Source organism: Podarcis melisellensis (genome assembly GCF_964234715.1).
Source record: "Podarcis melisellensis genome assembly, chromosome: 9".
In the NCBI taxonomy this organism is placed as follows: Eukaryota; Metazoa; Chordata; class Lepidosauria; order Squamata; family Lacertidae; genus Podarcis; species Podarcis melisellensis.
The window spans coordinates 4113513-4141425 of NC_138541.1; the positions used below are offsets into that span (position 1 = coordinate 4113513).

Sequence of the window (27913 nt, forward strand, 5' to 3'; positions counted from 1 at the left end):
TAAAAGCACATCCAATACTTTCAATATCTTGTCTTTCGTTTACTTGTTTCAGCGACCTCCTCGCACCTCCCTTTTTTTGTATTCTACTTCAATTAACTGTTTCAGCAAATCCTTTCCATCTTCCTCAATTTTCTGTCCTATAATTTATCTTAACACATTCTGACCTTATTTTCCCCTTTAATCCATTAACAATCTATTTGTACTTAATTCTTTATAACATTTCTGCTAAAGCCATATAACTTCATTCCAACATCTTTCTAACATTCACACCACATGTGATCTAGTCTTCTAACTGCTTTGCTCTTTCACAGCAGGGGACTACTGACCTGATTAAACATGACAAATGTGGAAAGCAAGATATTTGAGGAAAGGCAGGCATTTGCCTTTAACTGAGAAGTCTTTCTGTTTTCTGAACTCAGATATCTGACTCTTATCTAAAGACATCTTGAAAGAGAGAGGAGGAGGAGGGAGAAACTGCAATAGGGCTCTCTTTACACCCATATGAAGTTGGAATGCTCGCTTACCCGCAGAGAACGCAGCCTGACTCTGTAAACAGGAAAAACATCTGAAGGCATGTCAGCTGAATTAGCACATGCAACCCGTGAGCTCTCCAGCCTGCCAGATACTTCTGGCCTAAACTCCCTTGAGTTTGCAAGTTGTACTTGCGAGTAATCTTTTATAGGGGATTTCATCGGTCACACTGAAACCCCTGTTCTCCTGCACCGGCGATAGGATTTTATGCTGCAAAAGCGGAATTGCATAAAAGAGTGTTGGGAGTTCACCAGCGGTTCAGTAGCACGATCCGTGAAGTTTGCTGCCTGCAAAGTCTTCAAGATGGCAATGCAGTAGTACAGTGGTACGGCGGGTTACAGACGCTTCAGGTTACGGACTCCACTAACCCAGAAATAGTACCTCGGGTTAAGAACACTGCTTCAGGATGAGAACAGAAATCACGCGGCGGTGCAGTGGCAGCGGGAGGCCTCATTAGCTAAAGTGGTGCTTCAGGTTAAGAACAGTTTCAGGTTAAGAACGGACCTCCAGAACAAATTAAGTTCTTAACCCGAGGTACTAGTACTAGTTTGAGACACCAGCTTTGAACGACGAAGCGCATCCTCATCTGGTGCTACTGATGTGAGATCTTTCTGCGCTGTCATTTGGTGGTTTAATTCTAAACCAGAAGTGATGTGAACTGTACACTCTAAGAACCTTCCAGAGAGGAGGAAGGAGGAGAGACCTGGGATCATGGTGATTGAGACGGGACACAGCCCAGAAGAAGAAAGAAACTGGGAAATAATGGATGATGAAGAAACAGGAGCAAGATAGCAGTGAACAGAGGCAGGAGTTGGATGTGTTATAAACAGGTGACCTGGTGTCTCTGGAGAGCCCTCTCCTTCCTCTCGCACCAGATGTGCCCTTCAGGTCTCGGAGCAGAAAGCCAAACAGAGACAGAGAGATTCCCTTAGCAGCCACCATAGGCCGCAAGAGGTGTTTGAGCTCTAGGAAGTAACTGCCAGGGGGGGTGGAACGGCAATCTGAGCAACATCGACTCAAACGTGAAGCTGTACATTTCACATCTTCCTGTGTTTCAATAATAATAATAATAATAATAATAATAATAATAATGATTTATTTATACCCTGCCTGTCTGGCTGGGTTTCCCCAGCCACTCTGGGCGGCTTCCAACCAAATATTTAAAATACAGTGGTCTGTTAAACATTAAAAGCTTCCCTAAACAGGGCTGCCTTCAGATGTCTTCTAAAAATCTGGTAGTTGTTGTTCTCTTTGACATCTGGTCGGAGGACGTTTCACAGGGCAGGTGCCACCACCGAGAAGGCCCTCTGCCTGGTTCCCTGTAACTTGGCTTCTCACAGTGAAGGGAACCGTCAGAAGGCCCTCGGTGCTAGACCTCAGTGTCTGGGCTGGACGATGGGGGTGGAGACACTCCTTCAGGTATACTGGACCGAGGCCGTTTAGGGCTTTCAAGGTCAGCACCAACACTGTAGATTAAGAGGAGTGAAAAAGCTCTCCCCGAGTCTCTTATTTCACTAGGCAGATAGCCAGTGAGCTCTTGATGGCACCTCCTGACATCCTATCAAAGCCCACAATTCTGTTTAAGGGTTTCTTCTAATCTAATGATGGGGAACTGGTGGCCCTCCAGGTATTGGATTACAATATTCATCATCCCTGAAACTTCCTGGCTGGGGCAGATGGGAGTTGTAATCCAACAGCATCTCGAGGGCCACAGAGCCCAACCCTGTGCAAAGCACAGCGTACTCCCAGAATCTCAGGAGAGATTTGCACCTTCCTTCTAAGTGATGCAAGTCTTTCAGCTGGGAATGGAATAGATCAAGGGGACAGCAAGCCTGGACTTAATTTTTAGTGATGCCCAGGACCTGGTGCGAGGTGTTAAGTGTTGTCAAATCAGTTGGCAACTGTGACCATAGTGCTATTAAATTACCGTATTTTTTGCTCTATAAGACTCACTTTTCCCCTCCTAAAAAGTAAGGGGAAATGTGTGTGCGTCTTATGGAGGGAATGCAGGCTGCGCAGCTATCCCAGAAGCCAGAACAGCAAGAGGGATCGCTGCTTTCACTGCGCAGCGATCCCTTTTTCTGTTCTGGCTTCTGAGATTAAGAATATTTTTTTTCTTGTTTTCCTCCTCCAAAAACTAGGTGCGTCTTGTGGTCTGGTGCATCTTATAGAGCGAAAAATACAGTAAATTAAATGGCCAACTGCCGAGAAAATCTAGCACGGTCACGTTTGATTTCAAAACAGGAAGCTTCCTCAAAATGGGGATTGGCAGAAAACGGAAGTTGCAAAAGCAAAACCAAGCTCACTCCAAAAATGCTTGAATATTGTTTGAAGATGCAATATGAGGAGCTCAGTTGGGGGTTTGTACCACAGATCATGGTAGGTACCACAAGGGCCAAGACGATGCTGACATGGCTCAGAAGCGGAATCAAAGGAGCTATTAGATGCAAGAAGGTTTCCTGGGGGGGCGGGAATGGAAGTCTTGTCCAAATGAGGAACGTAAACATTGGCCAAAGAAATGCAAGCAGACAAAAAGGGATGCTAAAAAAAGAATTTGAGGAGCATGTTGCTAAAAACATAAGCACCAACCAGTTCTTTAAATGTGTTAGTAGCAGGAGACTGGCTAGGGACGGGCTTTGACCCTTGGATGACAAAGTAGATTTGGAGATTGTGGAGAAGCTGAATGAATTATTTGCATCTGTCTCCACAGCAGAAGAAACAGGGCAGACGCCGGTGGCAGAAGTTAACTTTTGCCAGAATACTTGCGCACATTCAGAATGCCAGAATACTATGCACACATATACACATGCACACATATATAATTGTTATTGAATTTTCTGTTTTACAATTTAGAATACTCATTTAAACATCCTTAAAATATCAATGACTTCCCTTCTTCTCTTTCCGTGGTTCATTTTGCATATCATAAATCCCTGCATATTTTACATAAACTAAACCATTCAGAGTTCCATTATTACACCCATCAAGACTTATTTACACTGTTGGAATTTATCTTAATGCTGCCCACATTTTCAAGGGTACACAATCCCCCCCCCAACATATATTCAATAAAAAAATTTCCAGTCTTCTCTAAATGTACGTTCTTCTTGTTCTCTTATTCTATATAAAAAAAATTCCTTCTAGTAGCACCTTAAAGACCAACTAAGTTAGTTCTTGGTATGAGCTTTCGTGTGCATGCACACTTCTTCAGATACACACGTGTGCATGCACACGAAAGCTCATACCAAGAACTAACTTAGTTGGTCTTTAAGGTGCTACTGGAAGGAATTTTTCTTATTCTATATGTTAAGCTGATGGAATATGTGCAACCTGCAGACTTAAGTTCCCATTCTTCTTTAAGTTGGGACCTCGCTCGTTTTCCGTTTGGGGGCTAACAAAACAGGTGGGCCCATGACACTATAATGGCTTGGTTTCTCACGGTTGTGAAGCGAGCCTCACCAATTCGGGCTGGCTGGGCTTCCCCAGCCACTCTGGGTAGCTTCCAACAAAATATCAAAATACCGTAATACATCAAACATTAAAAGCTTCCCTAAACAGGGCTGCCTTCAGATGTCTTCTAAAAGTCTGCTACAGTGGTACCTCGGGTTAAGAACTTAATCATTCCGGAGGTCCGTTCTTAACCTGAAACTGTTCTTAACCTGAAGCACCACTTAAGCTAATGGGGCCTCTTGCTGCCGCTGCGCCGCTGCCGCGCGATTTCTGTTCTCATCCTGAAGCAAAGTTCTTAACTCGAGGTACTATTTCCGGGTTAGCGGAGTCTGTATCCTGAAGCGTATGTAACCCATGGTACCAGTGTAGTTGTTGTTCTCTTTGGCATCTGGTGGGAGGGTGTTCCACGGGGCGTGTGCCACCACCGAGAAGGCCCTCTGCCTGGTTCCCTGTAACTTGGCTTCTCGCAGGGAGGGAACCGCCAGAAGGCCCTCAGCGCTGGACCTCAGTGTCTGGGCTGAACGATGGGGGTGGAGACGCTCCTTCAGATATACAGGACCGAGGCCATTTAGGGCTTTAAAGGTCAGCACCAACACTTTGAATTGTGCTCAGAAACGTACAAGGGCCTTGAACCTGTCTCAGGAGCAGGTGGGCACACATTCTCAGGTAACCACTGAATTCTCCTTCCATTAGCTCTGCTTGCAGGTATCTGCTACCTGGGGTCCTTCTGTGAATTGCCTGCACCCTAAATGAGTCTATAGTTTGCGTTCCTTAATTTATTATAGCATTCCTGGGCCTGCCCAGCAGTATGGAGGAATCCCACCTGTATCATGAACAGTTTTTGCAGATATTTCAAAACCTGGCCTGCAGATGAAATTGACCTCTTTTCTGGAGATAACCACTTCCCTTCCGGGTGGTGATGAGCCACTGACTCACCAGTTTTCTGAAAATATGTCAGTGTTTCTTCTTTTCATCTGCATCATCCCTCTTTCCGTTCTCTAGCTGCTGCTGTTTTTCATCATAGTTGCAGGATGTCCACTTCCGAGGGTGGGGCTGAGAGAAAGCGTGAAAGGGTAACTTCTGCCCTGAGAAGCAAAAAAAAATATTGAATTTTCTTTTTTTTCTTTATTTTTTTAAAAAAAGATTTTTATTAAGTTTTTCAAAAATTATACAAAAACAAAACAAGACAATAATAAAAAAACAAACAGAGAAAAACAAGACAAAAAAGAAAGAATAAACAAGTATAATTTCATTCCCTTTTTTTTCTTATGCCTTACTTTCCCGACTTCCCCATACCTCCCCTCTCTGTATTCCAATTTCTATTTTATTAATTCAGCAAATCCTTTCCCTTAATTTAATTTAGTTTTTAACCCTTCTTTTCTTATTACTTATCCAATCCAGCTGGAAACCACACAGTTTCTAAACCATCGTCATTCTAGCATTCATTAATTTTGCAGTATTTCTTAAGATAGTCCTTAAATTTCTTCCAATCTTCTTCCACTGTCTCTCTCCCCTGGTCTCGGATTCTGCCAGTCCCATGTAATCTACCACTTCCGTCTTGTGTCTTCCAATACTTTGTGATGAGTATTCTTGCTGCTATTGTAGCATACATAAAGAATGTTCTATCCTTCTTTAGCACCGTTTGGTCGACAAAATTATTGAATTTTCCATCAGATCTTTCTGTGGCCCTTAAAGTGGTGATATAGGAGACTGCACACATCCATCTCTGCTGCTCTTCCTACCTCCTAAAGGTAAAGGTACCCCTGCCCGTACGGGCCAGTCGTGTCCGACTCTAGGGTTGTGCGGCCATCTCACTTAAGAGGCCGGGGGCCAGCGCTGTCCGGAGACACTTCCGGGTCATGTGGCCAGTGTGACGAAGCTGCTCTGGCGAGCCAGCACCAGCGCAGCACATGGAAACGCCGTTTACCTGCCCGCTATAAAGCGGTACCTATTTATCTACTTGCACTTAGGGGTGCTTTTGAACTGCTAGGTGGGCAGGAGCTGGGACCGAGCAGCGGGAGCTCACCCCGCCGCAGGGATTCGAATCGCCAACCATGCGATCGGCAAGTCCTAGGCACTGAGGTTTTACCCACAGCGCCACCCGCGTCCCTTCCCACCTCCTAAATCTCCCCAAATGGCTTATGTGCTACACAACAAATGCATGGGGTTTGGCTTCAGCAAAATTTAGCGCCTTGCAAAATCTTTTTAATATTCCTTTTATTCTATTTTTTAAAATATCTGATTTCTAGCTCTTATGGGCAGGAGCCAGGAGATATCTAAGACTGCATCTTGAGCAGTGGTTCTCTTAAGTTATCTCCCTCTTGGACTACTGCAATGCTCTCTATGTGGGGCTACCTTTGAAGGTGACTCGGAAACTGTAACTAATCCAGAATGTGGCAGCTAGACTGGTGACTGGGAGTGGGCGCCTAGACCACATAACACCAGTCCTGAAAGATCTATATTGGCTCCCAGTACGTTTCGAGCACAATTCAAAGTGTTGGTGCTGACCTTTAAATCCCTAAATGGCCTCAGTCCAGTAAACCTGAAGGAGCGTCTCCACCCCCATCGTTCTGCCCGGACAATGAGGTCCAGCTCCAAGGGCCTTCTGGTGGTTCCCGCACTGTAAGAAGCGAGGTTACAGGGAATCAGGCAGAGGGCCTTCTCAGTAGTGGTGCCTGCCCTGTGGAACACCCTCCCATCAGATGTCAAGGAAATAAACAACTATCTGACTTTTAGAAGACATCTGAAGGCAGCCCTGTTTAGGGAAGTTTTTAATGTTTAATGCTGTATCATGTTTTTAATATTTGGTTGGAAGCTGCCCAGAGTGGCTGGGGAAACCCAGCCAAATGGGCGGGGTATAAATAATAAAGTATTATTAGTATTAGTATTATTTATTATTATTAACAACTTCTTTTCCTTCAGAAAAATCGGGTGGATCACTTAATGATTTTTCTGTCTCTGGTGGCAATCGTAATGCATGACGCTAGATGCTGCGCCCTTTTTAATTGAACAAAGATTAAGCATCTTAATTCTTTAAACTGAAGCCCATGGAGGGATTTTGGGCCAGTTGCTCACTCTCAACCTATCGTACCTCACAAAGTTGTTGTGGGAATGAAAGGAGGAAGGGGGAAACAATGTATGCCATCTTGGAGAAAGAGGGTGAGATATAAATGCTATTATTATTATTATTATTATTATTATTATTATTATTATGCCACCCATCTGATGGGGTTGCCCCAGCAAATTAAAACACAGTGAGACATCGAAAACGTCCCTGTACAGCACTGCCTTCAGGTGTATTTTGAAAGTCAGATAGTTATTTCCTTGACATTTGACGGAAGGGCGTTCCACAGGGCAGGCGCCACCACCAAGAAGGCCCTCTGCCTGGTTCCCTGTAGCTTCACTTCTCGCAGGGAAGGAACCGCCAGAAGGCCCTCTGTGAAAATCAAAACAAGAGAGAAATGTGCAGATCGGTGCAGATATGAGGCTTGCAAATGGGGCTCTTTCCCAGGTAAACGTGCCTAGGAAACCACTTGGGCTTTGAAGGAGAACCTTCCCCCCGGCGGTGTGAAATATCACAGCAGAAACGCCAAACAGAAGAATGTGAGGTTTTGGCAGCTTTCGGGCCTTTGTGAATATTGGCTGGAACTGCACCTGAGAAAAATGAATTGAGCGGAAAACTGGGAGCGTGCGAATGCGCAAGCCCAGCAAATAAATAGATCTGGGAAGGCACACTGTGCAATTCCGTACATCTTGACATTTCTCGCTCCTGGCAAAGCTGCTAAACTTGCTGTCTGCTAATCTCCTTTCTCCTCTTGGCAAGGTAAACATGGCTTGATTCCCCCACCAGGAATCACAAGTCTCTCCATCGTTCGGTCCATCAGCTCGGTTAACGGGAAACAAAAATTAATACAGTTGTACCTCGGAAGTCGAACGGAATCCGTTCCTGAAGTCCATTTGACTTCTGAAATGTTCGGAAACCAAAGCGCGGCTTCTGATTGGCTGCAGGAACCTCCTGCAGCCAATTGGAAGCCCCGTCAGACATTCGGCTTCCAAAAGAATGTTCGAATGGCCGGTTTTCGATCGTTCAGGAGCTGGAACATTCGACTCCCAAGGTGTTCAGGAGCCAAGGTACAACTGTACATGAGTTACCCAGTGCTTTTTTTCTGGGGGTACACATACCCCTAATCATTTTGTGAATCTTTGTTGTTGTTGTTTAGTCATTTAGTCGTGTCCGACTCTTCGTGACCCCCTGGACCAGAGCACGCCAGGCACTTCTGTCTTCCACTGCCTCCCGCAGTTTGGTCAAACTCATGTTTGTAGCTTCGAGAACACTGTCCCACCATCTCATCCTCCATCGTCCCCTTCTCCTTGTGCCCTCCATCTTTCCCAACATTAGGGTCTTTTCCAGGGAGTCTTCTCTTCTCCTGAGGTGGCCAAAGTCTTGGAGCCTCAGCTTCAGGATCTGTCCTTCCAGTGAGCACTCAGGGCTGATTTCCTTCAGAATGGAGAGGTTTGATCTTCTTGCAGTCCATGGGACTCTCAAGAGTCTCCTCCAGCACCATAACTCAAAAGCATCCATTCTTCGGCGATCAGCCTTCTTTATGGTCCAGATTTCACTTCCATACATCACTACTGGGAAAACCATAGCTTTAACTATACGGACCTTTGTTGGCAAGGTGATGTCTCTGCTTTTTAAGATGCTGTCTAGGTTTGTCATTGCTTTTCTCCCAAGAAAAGCAATGACAAACCTAGACAACATACTTTTGTCCATTTACTGTATTTATTTTTCCCAATATGAACTATAAAATGGTGATTTTTCTTGAGTCCAAATGAGAGTACCCTCAAACATTTTTAAAAGAAAAATAGCACTGGATTTACCCATGCATGCTGGGGCACTTTTCCTGCCCTTCCACAATGGGTGGGTGCTTCTGAAGAGCTCTGAGCCAATGGTTGCGGCCTCTTCTCGGCCAGTTAACCAGAGCAGTGTGGTGTTCTTGTTCCTTGTGGCTTTTGTGTGTGTGTGCAAAGGTCTGGTTCTTTGTGCTGATCCCAGATCTGGTGCCCAGAAAGCCGCACGTGTGATGAGCTTCCCAGAGGCATCTGATCCACTGGGTTGGAAACAGGATACTGGGTGGGCTGGGCAGACCAACTGTTTGGGTCTGATCCTGCTGAGTGCTCCATACACTTTTTTTTTTGTACAGTGAGATGAGATCATTGTAACAGTCGCTGAATCACTGTTCTGACCATCAGTGTATCGGCTCAGGAAATGGGTGGGGCTGCGTGGTACGAACTGCCTTTCCATTCTCCATCTCTCAGCAAAAAACGGTAGATAATAACTCAGGCTGCTTGTTTCTACATTAGCACTTTTTTCCCTTTTTTTGCATTTAAGGTTTTGTGGTGGCGTGTTCCGTTTATTTCTGGTCCACTGACTGCAATAAAGAGATGATGATAATGATGGTTTGCGAGGAAGGAAGAATTGCAACCCCGCCTGAGAGGTCGGCTTGCTTGTGGCAAGAAAGGAGCTGGCAAGGGCGATGTGTGTTTTTTGGACGGCACACTTGGAAAGGAAAATAGGGCACTGGTTTAAATGCTTCCTGAAACCTCTTCTAGGCGTACACACCCCCTGGCACCAGCTGGGAGAGGCTCGGAGCAGGACTTTGACCCAGGGTGCAGGAACCACATATTGGGGGGGGGGGTGGAGATGGAGGGGAGTGGCCAGGATGTATTTTAAACTTCCCTTCCCCTTCTGCAGAAGTACAGCAGCTTTGGCCGCCCCCAGAAATTTTTGCAACTGAAAGAACATGAAGAGGAGAAAAGAATCGGCAGAGAAAAAGACAGGCAGGAAGTGATGAAAAAATAGCAGCGAAAGAAGGAAATTCAGGAGATTTTAGGAAAGGAGAAAGACAGCGAAGAAGGAAGAAATAGAGGTGGCTTGAAAAGAATGGGAGAGTAAAGGGTATTCCCTCCCCCCTCCCCAATATTTGTGGGAATAAATTATGTTCTTTCTTTAAAAGAGGATTGGAGATATTGATGGAGGAGAGGGTTTTTGATAGCTCCTAACACTTGGGAGTGGGGGTTAGTCCAAGTGTGGGGAATCTTTGACCCTCCAGATGTTGCTGAACATAGCCAGGGATGAAGGGAGTTGGAGTTTAGCAACATCTGGAGGGTCAAATGTTCCCCACAGCTGATTTAGCCAGTCAAACTGCTGTTGCTGGCCCCTATGAACATAACCATTTGTCCATAAAGTACTTCAGCTATTAGGAAGAAGTAGAAGGTTCAGACTGCAATCCTTAAGAAAAGTCTGCTACCCGGCATTGTGGACTTAATTAAAATCACAGGCTTTGATACCAGCCTTTAGAACAAACTATAAGACATTGTTGCTTTCCTCATTTACCCCCAATGTACCCCAGGAGTTGCTTTTTCTGAGGGTGCTGAAACCTACTGAGGAACCAGAAGTATCACGTTCCCTTCAGAAAGCAAAACTCCTGGAATTTATGTTTTTGCCCCTTCATAAAGCCGTGATGGGGATGCGGGTGGCGCTGAGGTCTAAACCACTGAGCCTAGGGCTTGCCGATCAGAAGGTCAGCGGTTCAAATCCCCACAACAAAGTGAGCTCCCATTGCTCTGTCCCAGCTCCTGCCAACCTAGTAGTTCGAAAGCAAGTCAAAGTGCAAGTAGATAAATAGGTACCGCTCCGGCGGGAAGGTAAACAGTGTTTCCGTGCGCTGCTCTGGTTCATCAGAAGTGGCACAGTCTTGCTGCCCACATGACCCGGAAGCTGTACGCCGGCTCCCTTGGCCAGTAAAGCAAGATGAGATCCACAACCCCAGAGTCGTCTGCGACTGGACCTAATGGTTAGGGGTCCCTTTACCTTTTTAAACATGGTATTGGCATATGCAGACCCTTTCTAAGGGGAAATGTACTTTTGTGCATCTATGCCCTGGCCTGCTTTGGAGGGGGGACTGGAAAAATACATGTTCATAACTCCCCCCCAACCCCCATTTTGTGGCCATTGTTTTCCCCAGCCTGTTACTACTTCAGGGCAGGGAAGAGCAGATGAGTCCCTGTTGCTGGTGAAACTGAGCTAATTTGTTACAGAATTAGAAATAAGAGTTTGTGGGTAAAGATCATGTTAGTGAATGTTGGATAGAAATTAAGTGGTTTCCAGCTGTAATGCTTTAAGAGAAGATGGTGGGGGGGAAGAAGGGTTAGAAATAGGTTAAAATTTATAAGGATTTGCTGAACTAACAATTTGAATTGGAATACAAAAAAGGGAGGTACGAGGAGGTCTGGGAAATAAGTTAATGAAAAATAAGTAATGGAAACTTTATGTGTTTTTAAATATTTTTATTTTTGTATCTTTGTTATTTTTTCTTTTTATTGTATTACTCTTGAAAACTTTAATAAATATTCTTTTTAAAAAAAGGTAATGTTAGTGATTTCTAACTCTTATTTTTAATTCTGTAACAAATTATTGTGTTATACAGATTCTTATGAGTTTGAGTTTGTAATCCCTGTTAGAGTTTGTAATCTCTATTTGAGTTTGTAATTCTTGTCAGAATACATACTTTTGAATGGATTAGTTTTTGTTACAACTAATGATTTGCAAGTAGGGACCACTCCCACTACTGAAACTTACATTGGCCCGAGTTCTTGGTGTGCTTTTTTCTTGGTATGTTTAATAACAAGAACGGCAACTTATTTAATGTCTCTGTGTGCAGGCATGTTTGTAGTGCAGCCACACAGCACCATGGGATTTGTAGTCTTAATGACTGTGGTTGGTACCCATAGAGACTACTAGGGCAGAAGGCTTGGAGGCCAGCAATAAGTAGACCAAGAGCCAGTGATGGGCAGAGTCCTACCCTGGCTGATTTTAGGGAGGAAGGCGGGCAGGTGGGACTGGCTGTGGGCAGATGAGGGTTGGTAAGGCAGTGTCCCCCTCGCCCCCATGGACCAGTCCCTATTACTGGTTCTTCGTCAGCCTGAACACTTGATGCCTTATGCTTTCCGTTCAGGGCTGCAGCAGAGCGAGGGTTAAGATAGCATGAGAAGCAAAAAGGTCTTTCCTCCCGAAGGTTAAATGATCGTGGGAAAAGGAGGCGAATTGGCATGGGAAGGTCCAAACGGCATTGCAAGAATAAGGATATCGCAAGGATCCATGATGCTCGTTCGCGAAAGCTTCAGAGCTGAGGCACATCGTCAGAAAACCCAGTGGAACGAGAATGAGGAAGTGAGGGAACACCGAATTTCGGTTTAAATTCTGCTCTAAATCTTTTCCAGGGGGAAGGCCAGTGCTGAGTTCAAAGCTCACGCAGTCAAACCTTTCCCCACAACAGAGAAAGAGCAAAATGTGAGGCATTGCAATGTTGTTATTAGGATTATTACACTTAATAACAATATTATCGTCTTAGTAATAATAAGGCATCCTTAGTAATCATATTTTTACTTCACAATAATATTTATTTAGTGGTAATAATAATAAAGCATTATCTGTAATAATATTAGTAATAATATTTACCTTCTAAACCGCCGTTTCAAGGTGATTTGTACATGAGATAATTAAAAACTGTTAAGCACACATACATAAACAGACAAGCAATACACCAGAAGCAAAACTGAAACGGTAACAAGCGGATATTCGTCATGAAGACCCATTTACCCAGCTGGGAAAGCCTGAGGGAACAAAAACATCTTCAACTGTTTCTGGAAAGTTTAATGATTTTATCAGGTTGTGTTTTTTAATTTAAAAATCCTGTTGTTTTACCAGTAACCCATCAGGGCCACACTCACACCAAGCATTTAAAGTCACGGCTTTTCTAAGAGTCACGGCTTCCCTCAAAGCATCATGGGCACTGTAGTTTGCTAAGGAGACAGAGTGTCCTTAGGAGGCCTCTCACACGGCTGCACCATAACAAACTACAGTTCCCCTGATTCTTTGAGGGAACACACATGGATGTTAAAAGCGGTGTTTAAGACTGCTTGAAATTTACGGTGTGGATGTGGCCTCATGTTTATGAAAAGCAGGACAGAATCATAAAATTGTAGAGTTGGAAGGGAACCCAAAGGTCATCTAGTCCAACCCTCGCTAATGCAGGAATCTCAACTAAATCATACAGTCGTACCTTGGATCTCAAATGCCCCGGCTCCCAAACAATTTGGCTCCTGAACGATCGAAATTGGGGATTGTTCTGGTTTTCAAATGTTTTTTGGAAGCTGAACGTCCGGCGTGGCTTCCGATTGGCTGCAGGATGCACACCTTGGTTTTCAAATGGTTCCAGGACTCGGACACAACTCCCGAAACACATTCTGTTCTAGAACCAAGGTACAACTGCACGTGACAGTTGGCCATCCGGTCTCTGCTTAAATACCTCCAAGGAAGAAGAGCCTCTTGTGGGAGTCTGTATTAGCTTATTAGGTATCAGTTTATTACATCTGGTTTTATAAGTGGCAGTATGGTGTAACGGTTAATGCTCTAACCCAGGCATAGGCAAACGTGGCCCTCCAGATGTTTTGGGACTACAACTCCCATCATCCCCAGCTAACAGGACCAGTGGTCAGGGATGATGGGAACTGTAGTCTCAAAACATCTGGAGGACTGAGTTTGCCTATGCCTGCTCTAACCACATATGGGTAGGCAAACTAAGGCCTGAGGGCTGGATCCGGCCCAATCGCCTTCTAAATCCGGCCCTGGCCTAGGAGAACAGGTTTCAAATCCCTGCTTGGCCATTGCGGTAAGTTCACTGGGTGACCATGCAACAGTCAATGTCTCTAATCCTACCCTACCTTACAGGGTTGTTCTGTGGATTAAATGAGGGTGAGGGAGAGAAAACCATGGAAGACACCTTGAGATTATTGGGGAAAAGGTGGGATATACATGCAACAAATAGATCTAAGCTTGATTTTACTTCCCTTTTTTGTTGCTTAGGGTGGCAAGAAAACCAGACTCATTCAATTATACCAAGTTATCTCAAGTGCAAACTTTAAATACAAAAGGCAGAATTAGTTATGCTTAAGCCCATTCAGTCCTAGAGACATTGAATGGAGTTTTGCTTTATATTGAACTGTGTCCAAAATGTAAACTTAGGAATGTGGGGTTTTTTTGCAGGGGGAGAATGACAAATGCTGGCTTAGTTTATTCCGGAAGCCTTGTCCTTCTGCTAGCTAGGGACCAGACGAGAGAAAAGAACTCTGCGCGAGCTCAGAGGGTGGGTTTTTATTATGTTTCGGTTGGTGCTGGCGCCAGTAGCGTAGCGTGGGGGCTGCAGGGGGGCGGCCGCACTGGGCGCAACATCTGGGGGTTAGGGTTAGGGGGCGCAAATCCACGGGTTAGGGGGTGCAAATTACTTGCCTTGCCCCGGGTGCTGACAACCCACGCTACGCCACTGGCTGGCGCTGGATCATGGGCTTTGTAGTGGCAGGGCTGCACAAACAGCCACCCTCACGCGGGCCCCTTTGCTTTCAAAAACAAAACGGAGCAGGAGAAACAAACAGCCTATTGATTTGTTAAATATGTCGGGCCTTGGGGCATGTGTGGGTTCGCGCCCTGAGACCCGGCGTTTCTCAGCTGCTTCTGGGGCTGTGCCAGAGCTGTCTGCGCTTTGCAACAGCTGCCTGTCTATATCCCAGAGCTTTGGCCACCTTCGCTTTGAACTTTTGTCCTGCCAAGATCGCCGGGGCGCGTCGGGCTTCGCGGGGACCCGGGTGCTGCCTGCGTGCGCCTCGACATGCGCGCGTTCTTGGAAAGCGCACGCCTGCGTCTGCAATGGAGAGAAAGGATCCCGGAGCTGAGATCTCCTTGCAGGGTGGGGTTGTTGGGGCAGGCGAGGAGGAGGAGGAGGAGGAGGAGGGCTCCTCCAAGCGAGGTGGGCTCTTCCCAGCCCATGTGGTTCTCATTAGAGTCGGCAGCCAAGGAACTCCGAGCTGGAGAGACCAAACCAGAGAGCGCGCGCGCGCGCGAGAGAGAGAGAGGATTCTGCAGGAGGGGAAGAGGGGAGCGAGAGGGCAGCAGAGAGAGGGATGTGATGACTGAGCGGAGGGAAGGAGAGGAAGAGAGTTGAGAGGGCAGGAGAGGCTCGAAGGAGACGGACCGGGGAGCCGTCTGGCATGGAGACGGGAGCGCAGAGACGGAGCTGGGCGCGCGGGGCGCTCCGGGGTCTTTTCAGCCGGGAGCGCTTTCTCTCCACGCTCCCTCTGCTGCTGCTTCTCTCCAGCAACGTTGACATCTCCAAAGTGCAAGGTAAAAAGAACAGCTGGTGGCTGGATTGGGGGGTTAGCATGGGGTTTCCCCCTCTTCCTTCCCCACCCCGGTTCAAGAAAGGGGGGGATTTCAGCCGGTTGTCTCCGCGGTGGGAGAAGGTTAGCAGGCGCTGGTGGCTTAAAAGGGCAACGTTTAGCCGAGGTTGGGGGAGAAAGAAGAGAGCAGAGAGATTTCTGGTTGTGGGGGAGCGGGTGCCCCTCACCCTGGCATCTGGGGGGGGGGGCGAAAGAACGAGCTTCCACGCTGCCGTTGCGCGTTGGGATTATGGATCCGTCATATTAAGGGATAATTTTGGGCATGTGGGTTTTTTCCGGGGTGTTGGCTGTGCAGGGTGAGTCTTCCTGGCTGGGCATGGAAACAGGTCTTCGCTCTTGTTTTGTTTCGTTTTGTGGCGGGGGTGGGGTGTGAGATTGAGGGATTTGGGATGAACAGGCACCCCTCACCCCATCTGAGTTTGGACGGATAGGAGCTCTTTGGGGTGAATGTGAGCACAGGAGGAAGGCTTAACAGGTCTGTATGTTTTTGGAGAGAGGGGGCAGAGAGACCCCTGGCTTCTGTAGGGAGAGTGTTCCTGGCTAATGGGGTGGGGGCCACTCACGTTGATAACTGGTGGGCGAGAGGAGAGAGAGCTCAAGGTGTGGCTCTTAGGAGATGCTGGGTGCAAATAATAATAATAAATAATAATTAAAAATTTTATTTATACCCCACCCTCCCCAGCCAAGACCGGGCTCAGAGCGGCTAACATCAGATATAAAACAATTGATTGAAATACAACTTTAAAAACAAGATTAAAATACAACGTTAAAATGCAGCCTCATTTCAGCAGAAACTCAAAAACTTTTGGGGGGATGAAAACAAGTTTTCACCAAGGCTAACTATCCAGATGGATCTGGTGAGGGGCTATTTCTGGGTTTGGAGAGAGATCTTCACTTGCTGGAGGCCCTCATCTGGAGAGGCCCCCAGCTCTGTATCTGGGCACTACGAACAGCTAGCAGGAAGGAACGACACCCCAAATCACCAGTGTGCAGAATCAGTCCCATTCACCACCTGGCTTCAAGTTTGCGTGCCGTGTTTTAAGAGTTTAGACAAAACTTTGGCAGTTCTTGCTGGGAGCCTTGAAATGTACCCACACTCCTATGTGCTCATGAATTAGGAGTAGCTCCATGGTTTGGTCTAGTAGGGAGGGTGCAATTTAAGTTTGTCTGGGGAGCCCCTCCACTTGGAGGGGCATTGGAGAATTGGTTGCCTCTCTGTGCCCGTTGGCGGATTGGGTGGCTTGAATGATGGCAGAAGGTGGTGCATAAGAACCAGAGAAAAGCTTGGCTGCTGGATGAGGCCAAAGGGGGCCATTCCAGTCCAGCACTGTCTAACAATAACAACAACAACAATTTATTACTTATACCCCGCCCATCTGGCCGGGCTTCCCCAGCCACTCTGGGCGGCTCCCAACAGAATATTAAAAACATGATAAAACATTAAAAACTTCTCTGTACACGGCTGCCTTCAGATGTCTTCTAAAAGTCAGGTAGTTGTTTATTTCCTTGACATCTGATGGGAGGGTGTTCCACAGGTGGGCGCCACCACCAAGAAGGCCCTCTGCCTGGTTCCCTGTAACCTCACTTCTCACAGGGAGGGAACCACCAGAAGGCCCTTGGAGGGTGGATCTCAGTGTCCGGGCAGAACAATGAGGGTGGAGATACTCCTTCAGATATACTGGGCCGAGGCCATTTAGGGCTTTAAAGATCAGCACTAACACTTTGAATTGTGCCTGGAAATGTACTGTGGGCCAATGTAGGTCTTTTAAGACAGGTGTTATATGGTCTTGGCAGCTACACCTAGTCACCAGTCTAGCTGCCGCATTCTGGATTAGTTGTAGTTTCCAGGTCACCTTCAAAGGTAGCCCCATGTAGAGCACATTGCAGTAGTCCAAGCAAGAGATAACCAGAACATGCACCACTCTGGCCAGTCTGCGGGCAGGGAGGGTCTCAGCCTGCGTACCAGATGGAGCTGGCAGACAGATGTCCTGGACACAGTGTTCTTACAGTGATCAAGGGGGTGCCACAATGGGAAGCCCACAAACAGAACCTGAGTCCAATTTTGGATAGCGGTTCTCCAGAGTTCCATTTTGTATAAGGATTTGTCAGTGGAAACAGCTCGGAGGAAGAATTTGCCCAAAGAGGGAAAACACCAGGGGCACATTCAGCGTTCGAAATTCACCAGGTGCCAGCCGCAATATGCACCTGGCTATTAACCTCTTGTGACCAAGTGAAGATGACCGGGTGTCAGGATGGCACCCGATGTCTCCACCATCTGGAGGCACATGCCTGGGGATCCTTGGATCTTGACTGTTTCCACACACTAGCAACACTTCCCGAAGAATTCTATCTGTTATATTTTATCTGCACAGTCACAATTAATTTTTGGGAAGCCAAAAGTTGTACTGAAACATACGACTTTCGAGCCTCCTGGCCCCAAATTGGCAACTGGGCATTCCGTTTTCACAGCTGTAATCCTGGTTTAAAGAGCCACTCAGTGATTAGCTTATATATCTGAGTTTTCTAACACTTGGCACATTCACGCAGTTCATCTAAAGTACAACATTATCACTTTAAGCAGAATCTGGAAGATAGCTATTAGCCATGAGGCAGCGATGCTTCTGAAACCAGTTCCTGGAAATCACCGATTTGCAGAGTGCCCTTGTGGTCGAATCCTGCTTGTGGGTTTCCTGCAGGCAGGTAAGGTAAAAGGGTAATGGGGCTCATCTGCCTGGCCACCATGAGAACAGGATACTGGACTAGAACTAGATGGGCAAATTGGCCTGATCCAGCGACTTCTCTTATGTCCCTTTGGGAGCTGTAGTTTGTTAAGGGTGCCGGTTCCCAGAGTGTTTTAACAATCAACCCCCTTTCCCAGGGAGCTCTGGGAACTGCAGTTCTCTGGGGGTCTCTTATCAACTCTTAGCACCCTTAGGAAACCACAGCTCCCAATATGCAGAAGAGGGAACCACAACTGTTTAAAGTGGTACCATGCCGCTTTAAGCACGTGGTGCAAATGTGGTTTGGGCCAGTACTTACGCGAAGAGCATTGGGTGTTCTTGGGGGACGACAACAGGCGCCCATGCGCTGGTGTGCCTTGTTGGCTGTGATGCTGTGCAGCTGCTGAGGTTTCAGCTTCTGTAGATGTGTTTCTGGGGGAAATTCCTTTCTTCTGGCTTGGGACTGCCAGAGTTTAGTTACGCTCCATTATGACTCTATATGGTCTAGTCTGGGACAGATTCAGAAGTGTCTGTCCAGCCCAGAGTTTTCCTCTCTGTCTTTGTGATGTTGGACAGGGAAGTTGCTTAGATCTGTGGACATGCAAAACTGGGCAGGGAACTTTGCTAGAGTTTTATTATTGAGATATTTGTACAATAAATTTGGAAGAAACTCTTCCAACTTTTCTTCTTCTTTTTCTCTTTCTTTTTTCTTTTCTTCCTTTTTTCTTTTTTGTTCTTTTATATATATATGTGCATATCTGAAATATATATGTACATATGTATTTGCAATATTTTGTAATAATGTTAAATAAAATTAAAAAATAAAACAACTTTCCTACCTCTCGCACAACGCCAGAGCTCCTGGAAACTCAATGAAGCTAAATATTGGAAGATTCAGGACACGTAAAACACATAATACTAATACTAATACTAATACTAATACTAATAATAATAATAATAATAATAATAATAATAATAAATTTATTATTTGTACCCCACCCATCTGGCTAGGTTTCCCCAGCCACTCTGGGCGGCTGCCAACAGATTAAAAACAGAATAAAACATCATAAATTAAAAACTTCCCTAAACAGGGCTGCCTTCAAATGTCTTCTAAAAGTCAGACAGTTGTTTACTTCAGATGTCTTCTAAAAGTCAGATAGTTGTCTTCTAAAAGTCAGATAGTTGGTGGGAGGGTGTTCCACAGGGCAGGTGCCACCACTAAGAAGGCTCTTTGCCTGGTTCCCTGTAACTTTGCTTCTTGCAATGAGGGAACCGCCAGAAGGCCCTTGGAACTGAACCTCTGTGTCTGGGCTGAACGATGGGGGTGGAGACGCCCCTTCAGGTACACTGGGCTGATTTATTCTTGCAGCGTACAGTTAAACGGTGGAACTCCTTGCCACAAAAGGCAGTGTGGCCACCAACCTGGAAGGTTTTCAAAATAGGATGAGACAGATTCATGGAGGAGAGGGCTATTGATTGCCACAGTTAGAGGCAGCAATGTGTCTGAATCCCAGGACTCAGCTGGACTGGTAAAGAAAAAGTGATTTACTGTCTATGTGTTGTATGTGTGATATAACATCGTGCCACCAGATGGCGACATGGAGTCCTGGTTTTCCTCTACCTGTTTTCCCTGGTTAAATTTACAATGCTTTAAACTGAAATCCTACTCTGATGTTTCAGCCTCTGTTGCTGGAGACCACAGGAGGGCGGAGGGCTCTTGTGTTCGAATCCTGCTCCTACGGGCATCTGGTTGGTCCCTATGAGTCCAACAGACTCTCCTTATGTTCTTATAATCTTATTATGAAGCGGTGTCAGCACAATACAAAGAAATTAAGATGACAGCCAAACAGACGCTCATTGTCAAATAAGCCTCCCTTGCACAGAAATCGGAACAGATGCTCAGTAAGGGCTGGATATAATGGAACAACTGTATCAGCTTTGTGCCAGCAAAGCAGGGTGGATGCTGAATGAACAGGTGTTTCGGAAGAGCCTCTTCTCCCTCTTCCCTTCCTTTTTGAACGAGATCTGTTTGTTGTCTTACCCGAGCCTTCAGTATGTGCTCCCTAAGGCTGATGGGAGTTGTAGTCTGAAACTTCTGGAAGAGACCAGACTGGGAAAGGCTGGACTGATCTCTTTTCTCTCCTCTTCCCTGCTTCCCCTTTCCTCTTCCAATCAGCGATTTGTGGGGAGCTGCAGGGTGAGCTTGGTGCCGATTATGAAGTGTGTCGCAATGGCATTTCTTTACCTGCAAATGAATCAGACTAAATGAGCCTGGATAGCTCGGTTGTTGAGAGCTGATCACGCCAAGGTTGCAGGTTTGATCCCCGTCCGGGAAAACTGCATTGCAGGGGGTTGAACCAGATAATAATAATAATAATAATAATAATAATAATAATAATAATAATAATAATTTATTTGTACCCCGCCCATCTGGCTGGGTCTCCCCAGATGATTCTCAGGGTCCCTTCCAACTCTAGAATGCTATGATTCTAAATTCTTAATCAATACTAGATACAGTGGATGCTCAGGTTGCGAACGTGATCCGTGCGGGATGCACGTTCGCAACCCGCAGCGGCATGTTCTGCACATGCACGGGTTGCGATTTGGTGCTTCTGCACATGCGCGACCGTCAAAACCCAGAAGTAACCCGTACTTCTGGGTTTCAATGGTCCATAACCTGAAAAAACACACCCTGAAGCGTCTGTAACCCGAGGTATAGTCACCGGAACCTAAGAAAAGCCATGTAACTGGATCAGGCCAATGGCCCATCTAGTCCAGCATCCTGTTCTCACAGTGGCCAACCAGATACCTGTGTGAAACCCACAAGCAGGATCCGAGCCCAAGAGCCCTCTCCCCTCCTGTGGTTTCCAGAAGGTAAGGTAAAAGGTCAAGGACCCCTGGACGGTTAAGTCCAGTCAAAGGCGACTATGGGGTGTGGCGCTCATCTCATTTTTCAGGCTGAGGGATCTGGTGTTTGTCCACAGACAGCTTTCCGGGACACGTGGCCAGCATGGCTAAACTGCTTCTGGCACGACTGTGATGGAAACCAGAGCGCACGGAAACACTGTTTACCTTCCTGCCAATGGTATCTATGTATCTACTTGCACTGGCGTGCTTTCGAACTGCTAGGTTTGATTTGATTTGAGTTTCTACTGAAATGAGGCTGCATCCCACAACACGGGGAATTGAACTGCCGACCTTTTGATTGGGAAGCCCAAGAGGCTCAGTGGTTAGACCACAGCACCACCTGCATCCCTCAGCATTGCTGCTTCTGACTATAGTGGCAGAGCTTCATGGACAGCAGTCTTTTAGGTGCCGAGCAATGCCCTGATGTCCTGGTAACTGCCTTGGCAAGACACTCCCAAGAGTTATAAGAGGAGGACATCTTCTTTTTGAAAACACCGATATGGATCAGGCCCAAATGGCCCATCTAGTCCAGGGTCCTGTTCTCACTGTGGCCAGTCAGATGCCCATTATGGGAAAGCAGCAAACATGGTCCAAGCCCCAAAGCAACTCTCTGCTCCTGTGATTTCCAGTCCCTGGCATTCAGAAACACTGCTGCCTCAGAATGTGGAGGCAGAGCTTCATGGACAGCAGTCATTGTGGGATGTGAAACACAAGAGCAGTCAAGTACAACATTCCTAGAGGGAACATGTTGTTTACACATGGGGAGGAATGTTTGTCCAGCCAGCAGGTAAACTTCCTGTTTCCTTCTGGGCTGGGACAGACTTCCTCTGCATGGGACTAGAGGTGGGTGTGGCCTCACCTGTGCAGGTAACGACAAAAACACAGGGATGGGCAGCCATCTCTCTCTCTCTTTGACTACATGCATCGAAGAAGCAACATCTGCTTAGCCAAAGATGCTCTCTTGGCCAAGAGAGGACAAAGGGACTGTCTCCTTATGAGATAGTTTCCAGGTATATGTTACTTTTCTAAACTAAGTCTGCCTTCTGGGATCCTATTGTGAACAGAATGATGTGTGAGTAAACCTTTTTATACTTTTATAGAAGGCTGCGTCGTGTCTTATCTTTTATGAGGGAATAAGGGGAAATACCAGAACAGTTATTATAGAGACTTTAGCGAGCCTGAGCAAACGCATCTGCTGCAAGTTTAAAAAGGGGAATGTTACTTTGCTAAATTGTGACCTTGTTATCACAAGTTGGAAAGGCTATTATCAGACAATATATCCTCTCCTGCATCCCTGAACATTCCCACAGTCATCAATAGCTTTTTCTCCTCCATTAATATACCAATATAGATATAGATAATAGACTAGATATCATAGAATCATAGAGTTGGAAGAGACCACAAGGGCCATCGAGTCCAACCCCCTGCCAAGCAGGAAACATCTCTCTCTCTCTGTGACTCCATGCATCGAAGAAGCAACATCTGCTTAGCCAAAGATGCTCTCTTGGCCAAGAGAGGACAAAGGGACTGTCTCCTTATGAGATAGTTTCCAGGTATATGCAACTTAGTTTCCAGGTATATGCAAACTTATGAGATAGTTTCCAGGTATATGCAGTCTAACCACTGCAAGAGCTTTGTGCAAGCAAATCAGGACAAATGCTTGGTAGATGAGTTGTCTGAAGGTAGCAAAAATGAGCCACTTTAAACAAACTTTTAGGAAGAGCGTTGTGGCCATGTGGGAAAAAGCTGCCTTGGTTGTGTGGCAGGCTATTGCGTACAATATTTGTTATTTCACAGAATCATAGAATTGTAGAGGTGGAAGGGACCCTAAGGGTCATCTAGCCCAACCCCCAGCAATTTGCAGCTGTCCCATATGCAGGGATTGAACCTTCAACCTTGGTGTTATCGGCACCACGCTCAAACCAACTGAGGTGTTATGCATAAAATTTACACAAGGCTTGAATCTCAGGAAGCTCAGTTGGCAGAGCAGGAGTCTCTTAATCCCAAGGTCCTGGGTTCGAATCCCACGTTGGGCAAAAGATCCCTGCACTGCAGGGGGTTGTAGGTGACCTTGGAGGTCCCTTCCAACTCTACAACCCAGTAGATTGTAAAAACAAACAGCTTATGAAGGATGGAAAGTAAAATCAAGAAATAATTACAAGCCTACCTTGCAGCATTCAAATGTTAAAATACTAGAACGGATTAAAATTATAAGATGATACACTGTGGGGTGAGTCCCAGACATCTCTCTCTTCCCCCACAAACATCTTTTCTCTGGTTAAATTAACCAGTGCATGACCTCTTGCAAATCTTACTCATTTAAGTAGAGCTTGCAAAGGAAAATGTCTCCCGTGGGATCCTGAACGAGGTACAGCGTAGCCGTTTGAACCGACGTCTGGGCTCTTGTGCTTTGGTGCTTACGATCCTTTGAGATCTACTTATCCTTAATAGGCTTTTCAAGTCACCGAGAGAATGTTTAATTGAGCGGTGGCAGGAAATTGGGGAGGCGGTGGCGGTGGCAAGGGAGATAGATTTCTTAAGCCTATTTTTAAAAAGCCCTTTAGCAAGTTATCCCATTGAATTTCACAGAGTGGCTGTGTATTCACTTTCTGTCCTCCTGACCACAGATGCGAGGTTGATGGGCAGGCTGTTCTATTTCGGGGGACCAATCCCAGACTAATTTTCTTGGCGCTTGGCTTCCTCTAGGATGCTGGGCCAGTCAAGGTTAATGGGGTCTCAAGATTTTGTCTGCCTTTCTCTTCAGGACAGAGCTGGGTTTCTTTGGAAACATGGGATGGCAGAGTTGGAAGGGATCCTGAGGATCATCTAGTCCAGCCCTCTGCAATGCAGGAATTTGCAGCTCTCCCTTGCGGGGAATGAACCTGCAGCCTTGGCACTATCAACACCAAATAATAATAATAATAATAATTTTTATTTATACCCCGCCCTCCCCAGCCAGAGCCGGGCTCAGGGCGGCTAACACCAATAAAATCACAGTAAAACATAATAGGGGAAAAAGAGAGGGAGGAAAAAACCAATTTAAAATACAGGTTAAAATATAATTTAAAATGCAGCCTGATTTTAAAATAGCTGATAAATCAAGACCTTAAGGGGAGGGAAACATAAGGGTCAGACTGAGTACAAACCAAAGGCCAGTCGGAACAGCTCTGTCTTGCAGGCCCTGTGGAAAGATATCAAGTCCCTCAGGGCCCTAGTCTCTTGTGACAGGGCGTTCCACCACGTCGGGGCCAGTGCTGAAAAGGCCCTGGTCCTAGTTGAAACCAATCTAACCTCCTTGAGGCTCGGGACCTCGAAAGTGTTGTTATTTGTGGACCTTAAGGTCCTCTGCGGGGCATACCAGGAGAGGCGGTCCCGTAGGTATGAGGGTCCTAGGCCGTGAAGGGCTTTAAAGGTCAAAAGCAGCACCTTGAACATGATCCTGTACTCCACCGGGAACCAGTGCTGCTGGTATAGCACCGGGTGAATGTGATCCTGCGGCGAGGGCCCCGTAAGGCGCCTTGCCACGGCATTCTGCACCCGCTGGAGTTTCTGGGTCTGCTTCAAGGGCAGTCCCGTGCAGAGCGAGTTAAAATAATGAAGCCTGGAGGTGACCGTCGTGATCCATCTATATCTATCTATCATCTATCTATATCTATCTATCTATCATCTATCTATCTATCTATTATCTATCTATCTATCTATCTATCTATCTATCTATCTATCTATCTATCTATCGATCTATCTATATCTATCTATCATCTATCTATCTATCAATCATCTATCTATCTATCTATCATCTATCTATCTATCTATCTATCTATCTATCTATCTATCTATCATCTATCTATCTATCTATCTATCTATCTATCTATTTATCATCTATCTATCTATCTATCATCTATCTATCTATCATCTATCTCTATCATCTATCTATCTATCTATCATCTATCTAATCTATCTATCTATTTATCTTCTATCATCTATCTATCTATCTATCTATCTATCTATCTATCTATCTATCTATCTATCATCTATCATCTATCTATCATCTATCTATCTATCTATCTATCTATCTATCTATCTATCTATCTATCATCTATCTATCATCTATCTATCTATCTATCATCTATCTATCATCTATCTATCATCTATCTATCTTCTATCTATATCTATCTATCTATCATCTATCATCTATCATCTATCTATATCTATCTATCTATCTATCTATCTATCTATATCTATCTATCTATCTATCTATCTATCTATCTATCTATCTATCTATCATCTATCTATCTAATCTATCTCTCATCTATCTATATCTATCTATCTATCTATCTATCTATCTATCTATCTATCTATCATCTATCTATCTATCATCTATCTATCTATCTTTCATCTATCTATCATCTATCTATCTATCTATCTTTCATCTATCTATCTATCTATCTATCTATCTATCTATCTATCTATCTATCATCTATCTATCTATCTATCTATCTATCTATCTATCATCATCTATATCTATCTATCTATCATCTATCTATCTATCTATCTATCTATCTATCTATCTATCTATCTCTATCTATCTATCTATCTATCATCTATCAATCTATTTATCTTTTTTTTATAATAATTTTTTATTAGTTTTCCAACACAAATTAAAGACAAAACAACACATACGCATAAACAAACAAAAACATATAAACATGTATAATTTCAAAACCTCTTTTTCATAAACCTTGCTTCTCGGACTTCCCATTACCTCCCCTTTTCTGCATCCCTGTTTTAAAATTTCTTCAACAACTCTTCATACCAATTAATTAATTACTTATTTTCTTTTTAAGCTTCTTCTCATACTTAATCAATTACAGCTGTAATTCTATATTTTCCTTTCCCTTGACATTTTAGCACTCATCAATTTTACAACAATTTTTAAGGTATACTTTAAATTTCTTCCAATCTTCTTCCACCTTCTCTTTTTCTTGGTCACGGATTCTGCCAGTCATCTCCGCCAGTCCCATGTAATCAATCACCTTTGTCTGCCATTCTTCCAGTATCAATCTATTTATCATCTATCTATATATATATACAGTCGTACCTTGGAAGTCGAACGGAATCCGTTCTGGAAGTCAGTTCAACTTCCAAAACATTCAGAAACCAAAGCTTGGCTTCCAATTGGTTGCAGGAAACTCCTGCACCCAATCGGAAGCCGTGCTGGACGTCCGGGTTCCAAAGAACATTCGCAAACCGGAACGCTCACTTCCGGGTTTGCGGCATTAAGGAGCCAAAACGTTCGATTCGCAAGGTGTTCGGGATCCAAGGTAAAACTAAGAGTTTTCATCATGTCTCGCAGCACCCTGCTCTCTCTTCCCCTCTGCCATTGAGTAATCCAAGTTGTTTTCTGGTTGTTTTGGAGACGTCTCAAGTCGGTGCTTCACGGCAGCTTTCCGAGTTCCCTTTAACTGTTTCAGCTTCTGCTATCTGAGCGACAGATCTAGATGCTATCGCTCTGCCACAAGAACAGTTTTCTTTCCTGCTTTCGGTCCCCTTCCCCTGTTTTTCTTGTGGGTTTTTCCCCCTTGCAGGTCTTTCGCAGAAAAAACAACCCCAAAGGGGAAGAGAGCTGAGTTTTGAGTTTGCCTTTGGTTTCCAGATAAATCTCTGTTCCTGCTTTGTTCCCCAAACTACTTTTTTGGGGGGCCCTTCTTGCTGGTTTTCCTGTAGCTCAGTTTTGCCGTCCCTAAAATGGTCCATTCTCTCTCTGGGCAGGTGCAGAGGTTTAAATGATTCTGGCAAGGGATTGGGGTGGACGATTTTGTTTCACTTAACTGGGCGTTTGAGTTTCTGTTTTCTACCCTCAGGACTGTCACCGCAGGGAGAGTTTGTCCAGCCGCGATGGATCTCAGGAGGACGGAATCGGCGGGATGTTGGCGAGGCGGAAAAGGTTGGATCTTGCCCTCCTCTGTTTTGATTCCTGCTGATTCCCTATTTCTTTTCTTCGTTGCCTTGATGTTTCATTGTTTCGTAATTGTTTCTGTTTTTGGTGTTTATTATGTTTTATTGCACTTTGTGATTGTTGAGTTTATTGTGTGCTGCCCTCAGATCCGTCCGGATGAAGGGAATTTTAGCATTTTTAATAGATAATAATAAATAGCATCTCGGACTTCGGAGGGAGAGCAAGGACGTGCTGTTCCAATGAAGAAGACGTACGTTCTCTCGGGATATTACAGGCAGGCCTTGATAAAGTTGCTAGGGTCACTTCTGTACATCGCAATTTCTTTCTTTCTTAAATTTGTATACTGTGCTTCATCCGTAGAACTCAGGGCAGTTCGCAACATCAAAATACAGTGGTACCTCTGGTTGCGAATGGGATCCGTTCCGGAGGCCCGTTCACAACATGAAAAGAGTGCAACCCACAGCAGCACGTCTGCGCATGCGCGAATTGCGATTCGTTGCTTCTGCTCATGCATGTGATGTCATTTTGTGCTTCTGCACATGCGCGAGCGGCGATACCTGGAAGTAACCCTTTCCAGTACTTCTGGGTCACCGCGGGACGTAACCTGAAAGAACGTAACATGAAGCAAACGTAACATGAGGTACAACTGTACAAGTTGAAAACACAAAAATTCATAATAAAGGCAAGTAGTGGGATGGAAGCACAAACTAATATCCCCCTCCCACAAACACATTTAAAAGGCATTCTGTTTATTTATTAATTTAAAGGACCCTTGTATCGCTTTAAGAGTGGTGCCTTACCTCAAAGGATCATGGGAATTGTAGTTTGTTCAGGGCGCATGACCTTAGCAAACCACGGTTTCTAGGATTCTGCATGACTGTTAAAACCATGTAAGCGTCAGACTATGGAACTCCCTGCTACAGGAGGCAGCGATGACCAGCAACCTGGAGGGCTTTAAAAGAGGACGGGACAAATTCATGGAGCCATTTCCAATGGCTTCCAGCAACTGGTAGAAGCATTTCTCTCTCTCCACTCTCTGTATGCAAAGTTTAAT

General features: G+C 45.3%; 1 protein-coding gene across 2 annotated transcripts in view; it reads left to right on the forward strand.

Annotated features, from left to right (window-relative positions):
* Positions 1-14841: 14841 nt before the first annotated feature.
* Positions 14842-27913, forward strand: part of ADAM33 (ADAM metallopeptidase domain 33) — a 94134-nt gene continuing 81062 nt past the window's right edge. Inside the window, exons 1-2 of one of the 2 annotated variants that reach the window (XM_081924875.1) lie at positions 14842-15220; positions 26765-26847. In XM_081924875.1, the coding sequence (XP_081781001.1) occupies positions 15088-15220; positions 26765-26847 (216 nt within the window). In that variant the 5' untranslated portion in view covers positions 14842-15087. The remainder of the gene's footprint in view (positions 15221-26764; positions 26848-27913) is intronic. The other variant, XM_081924874.1, reaches the window with a different exon arrangement.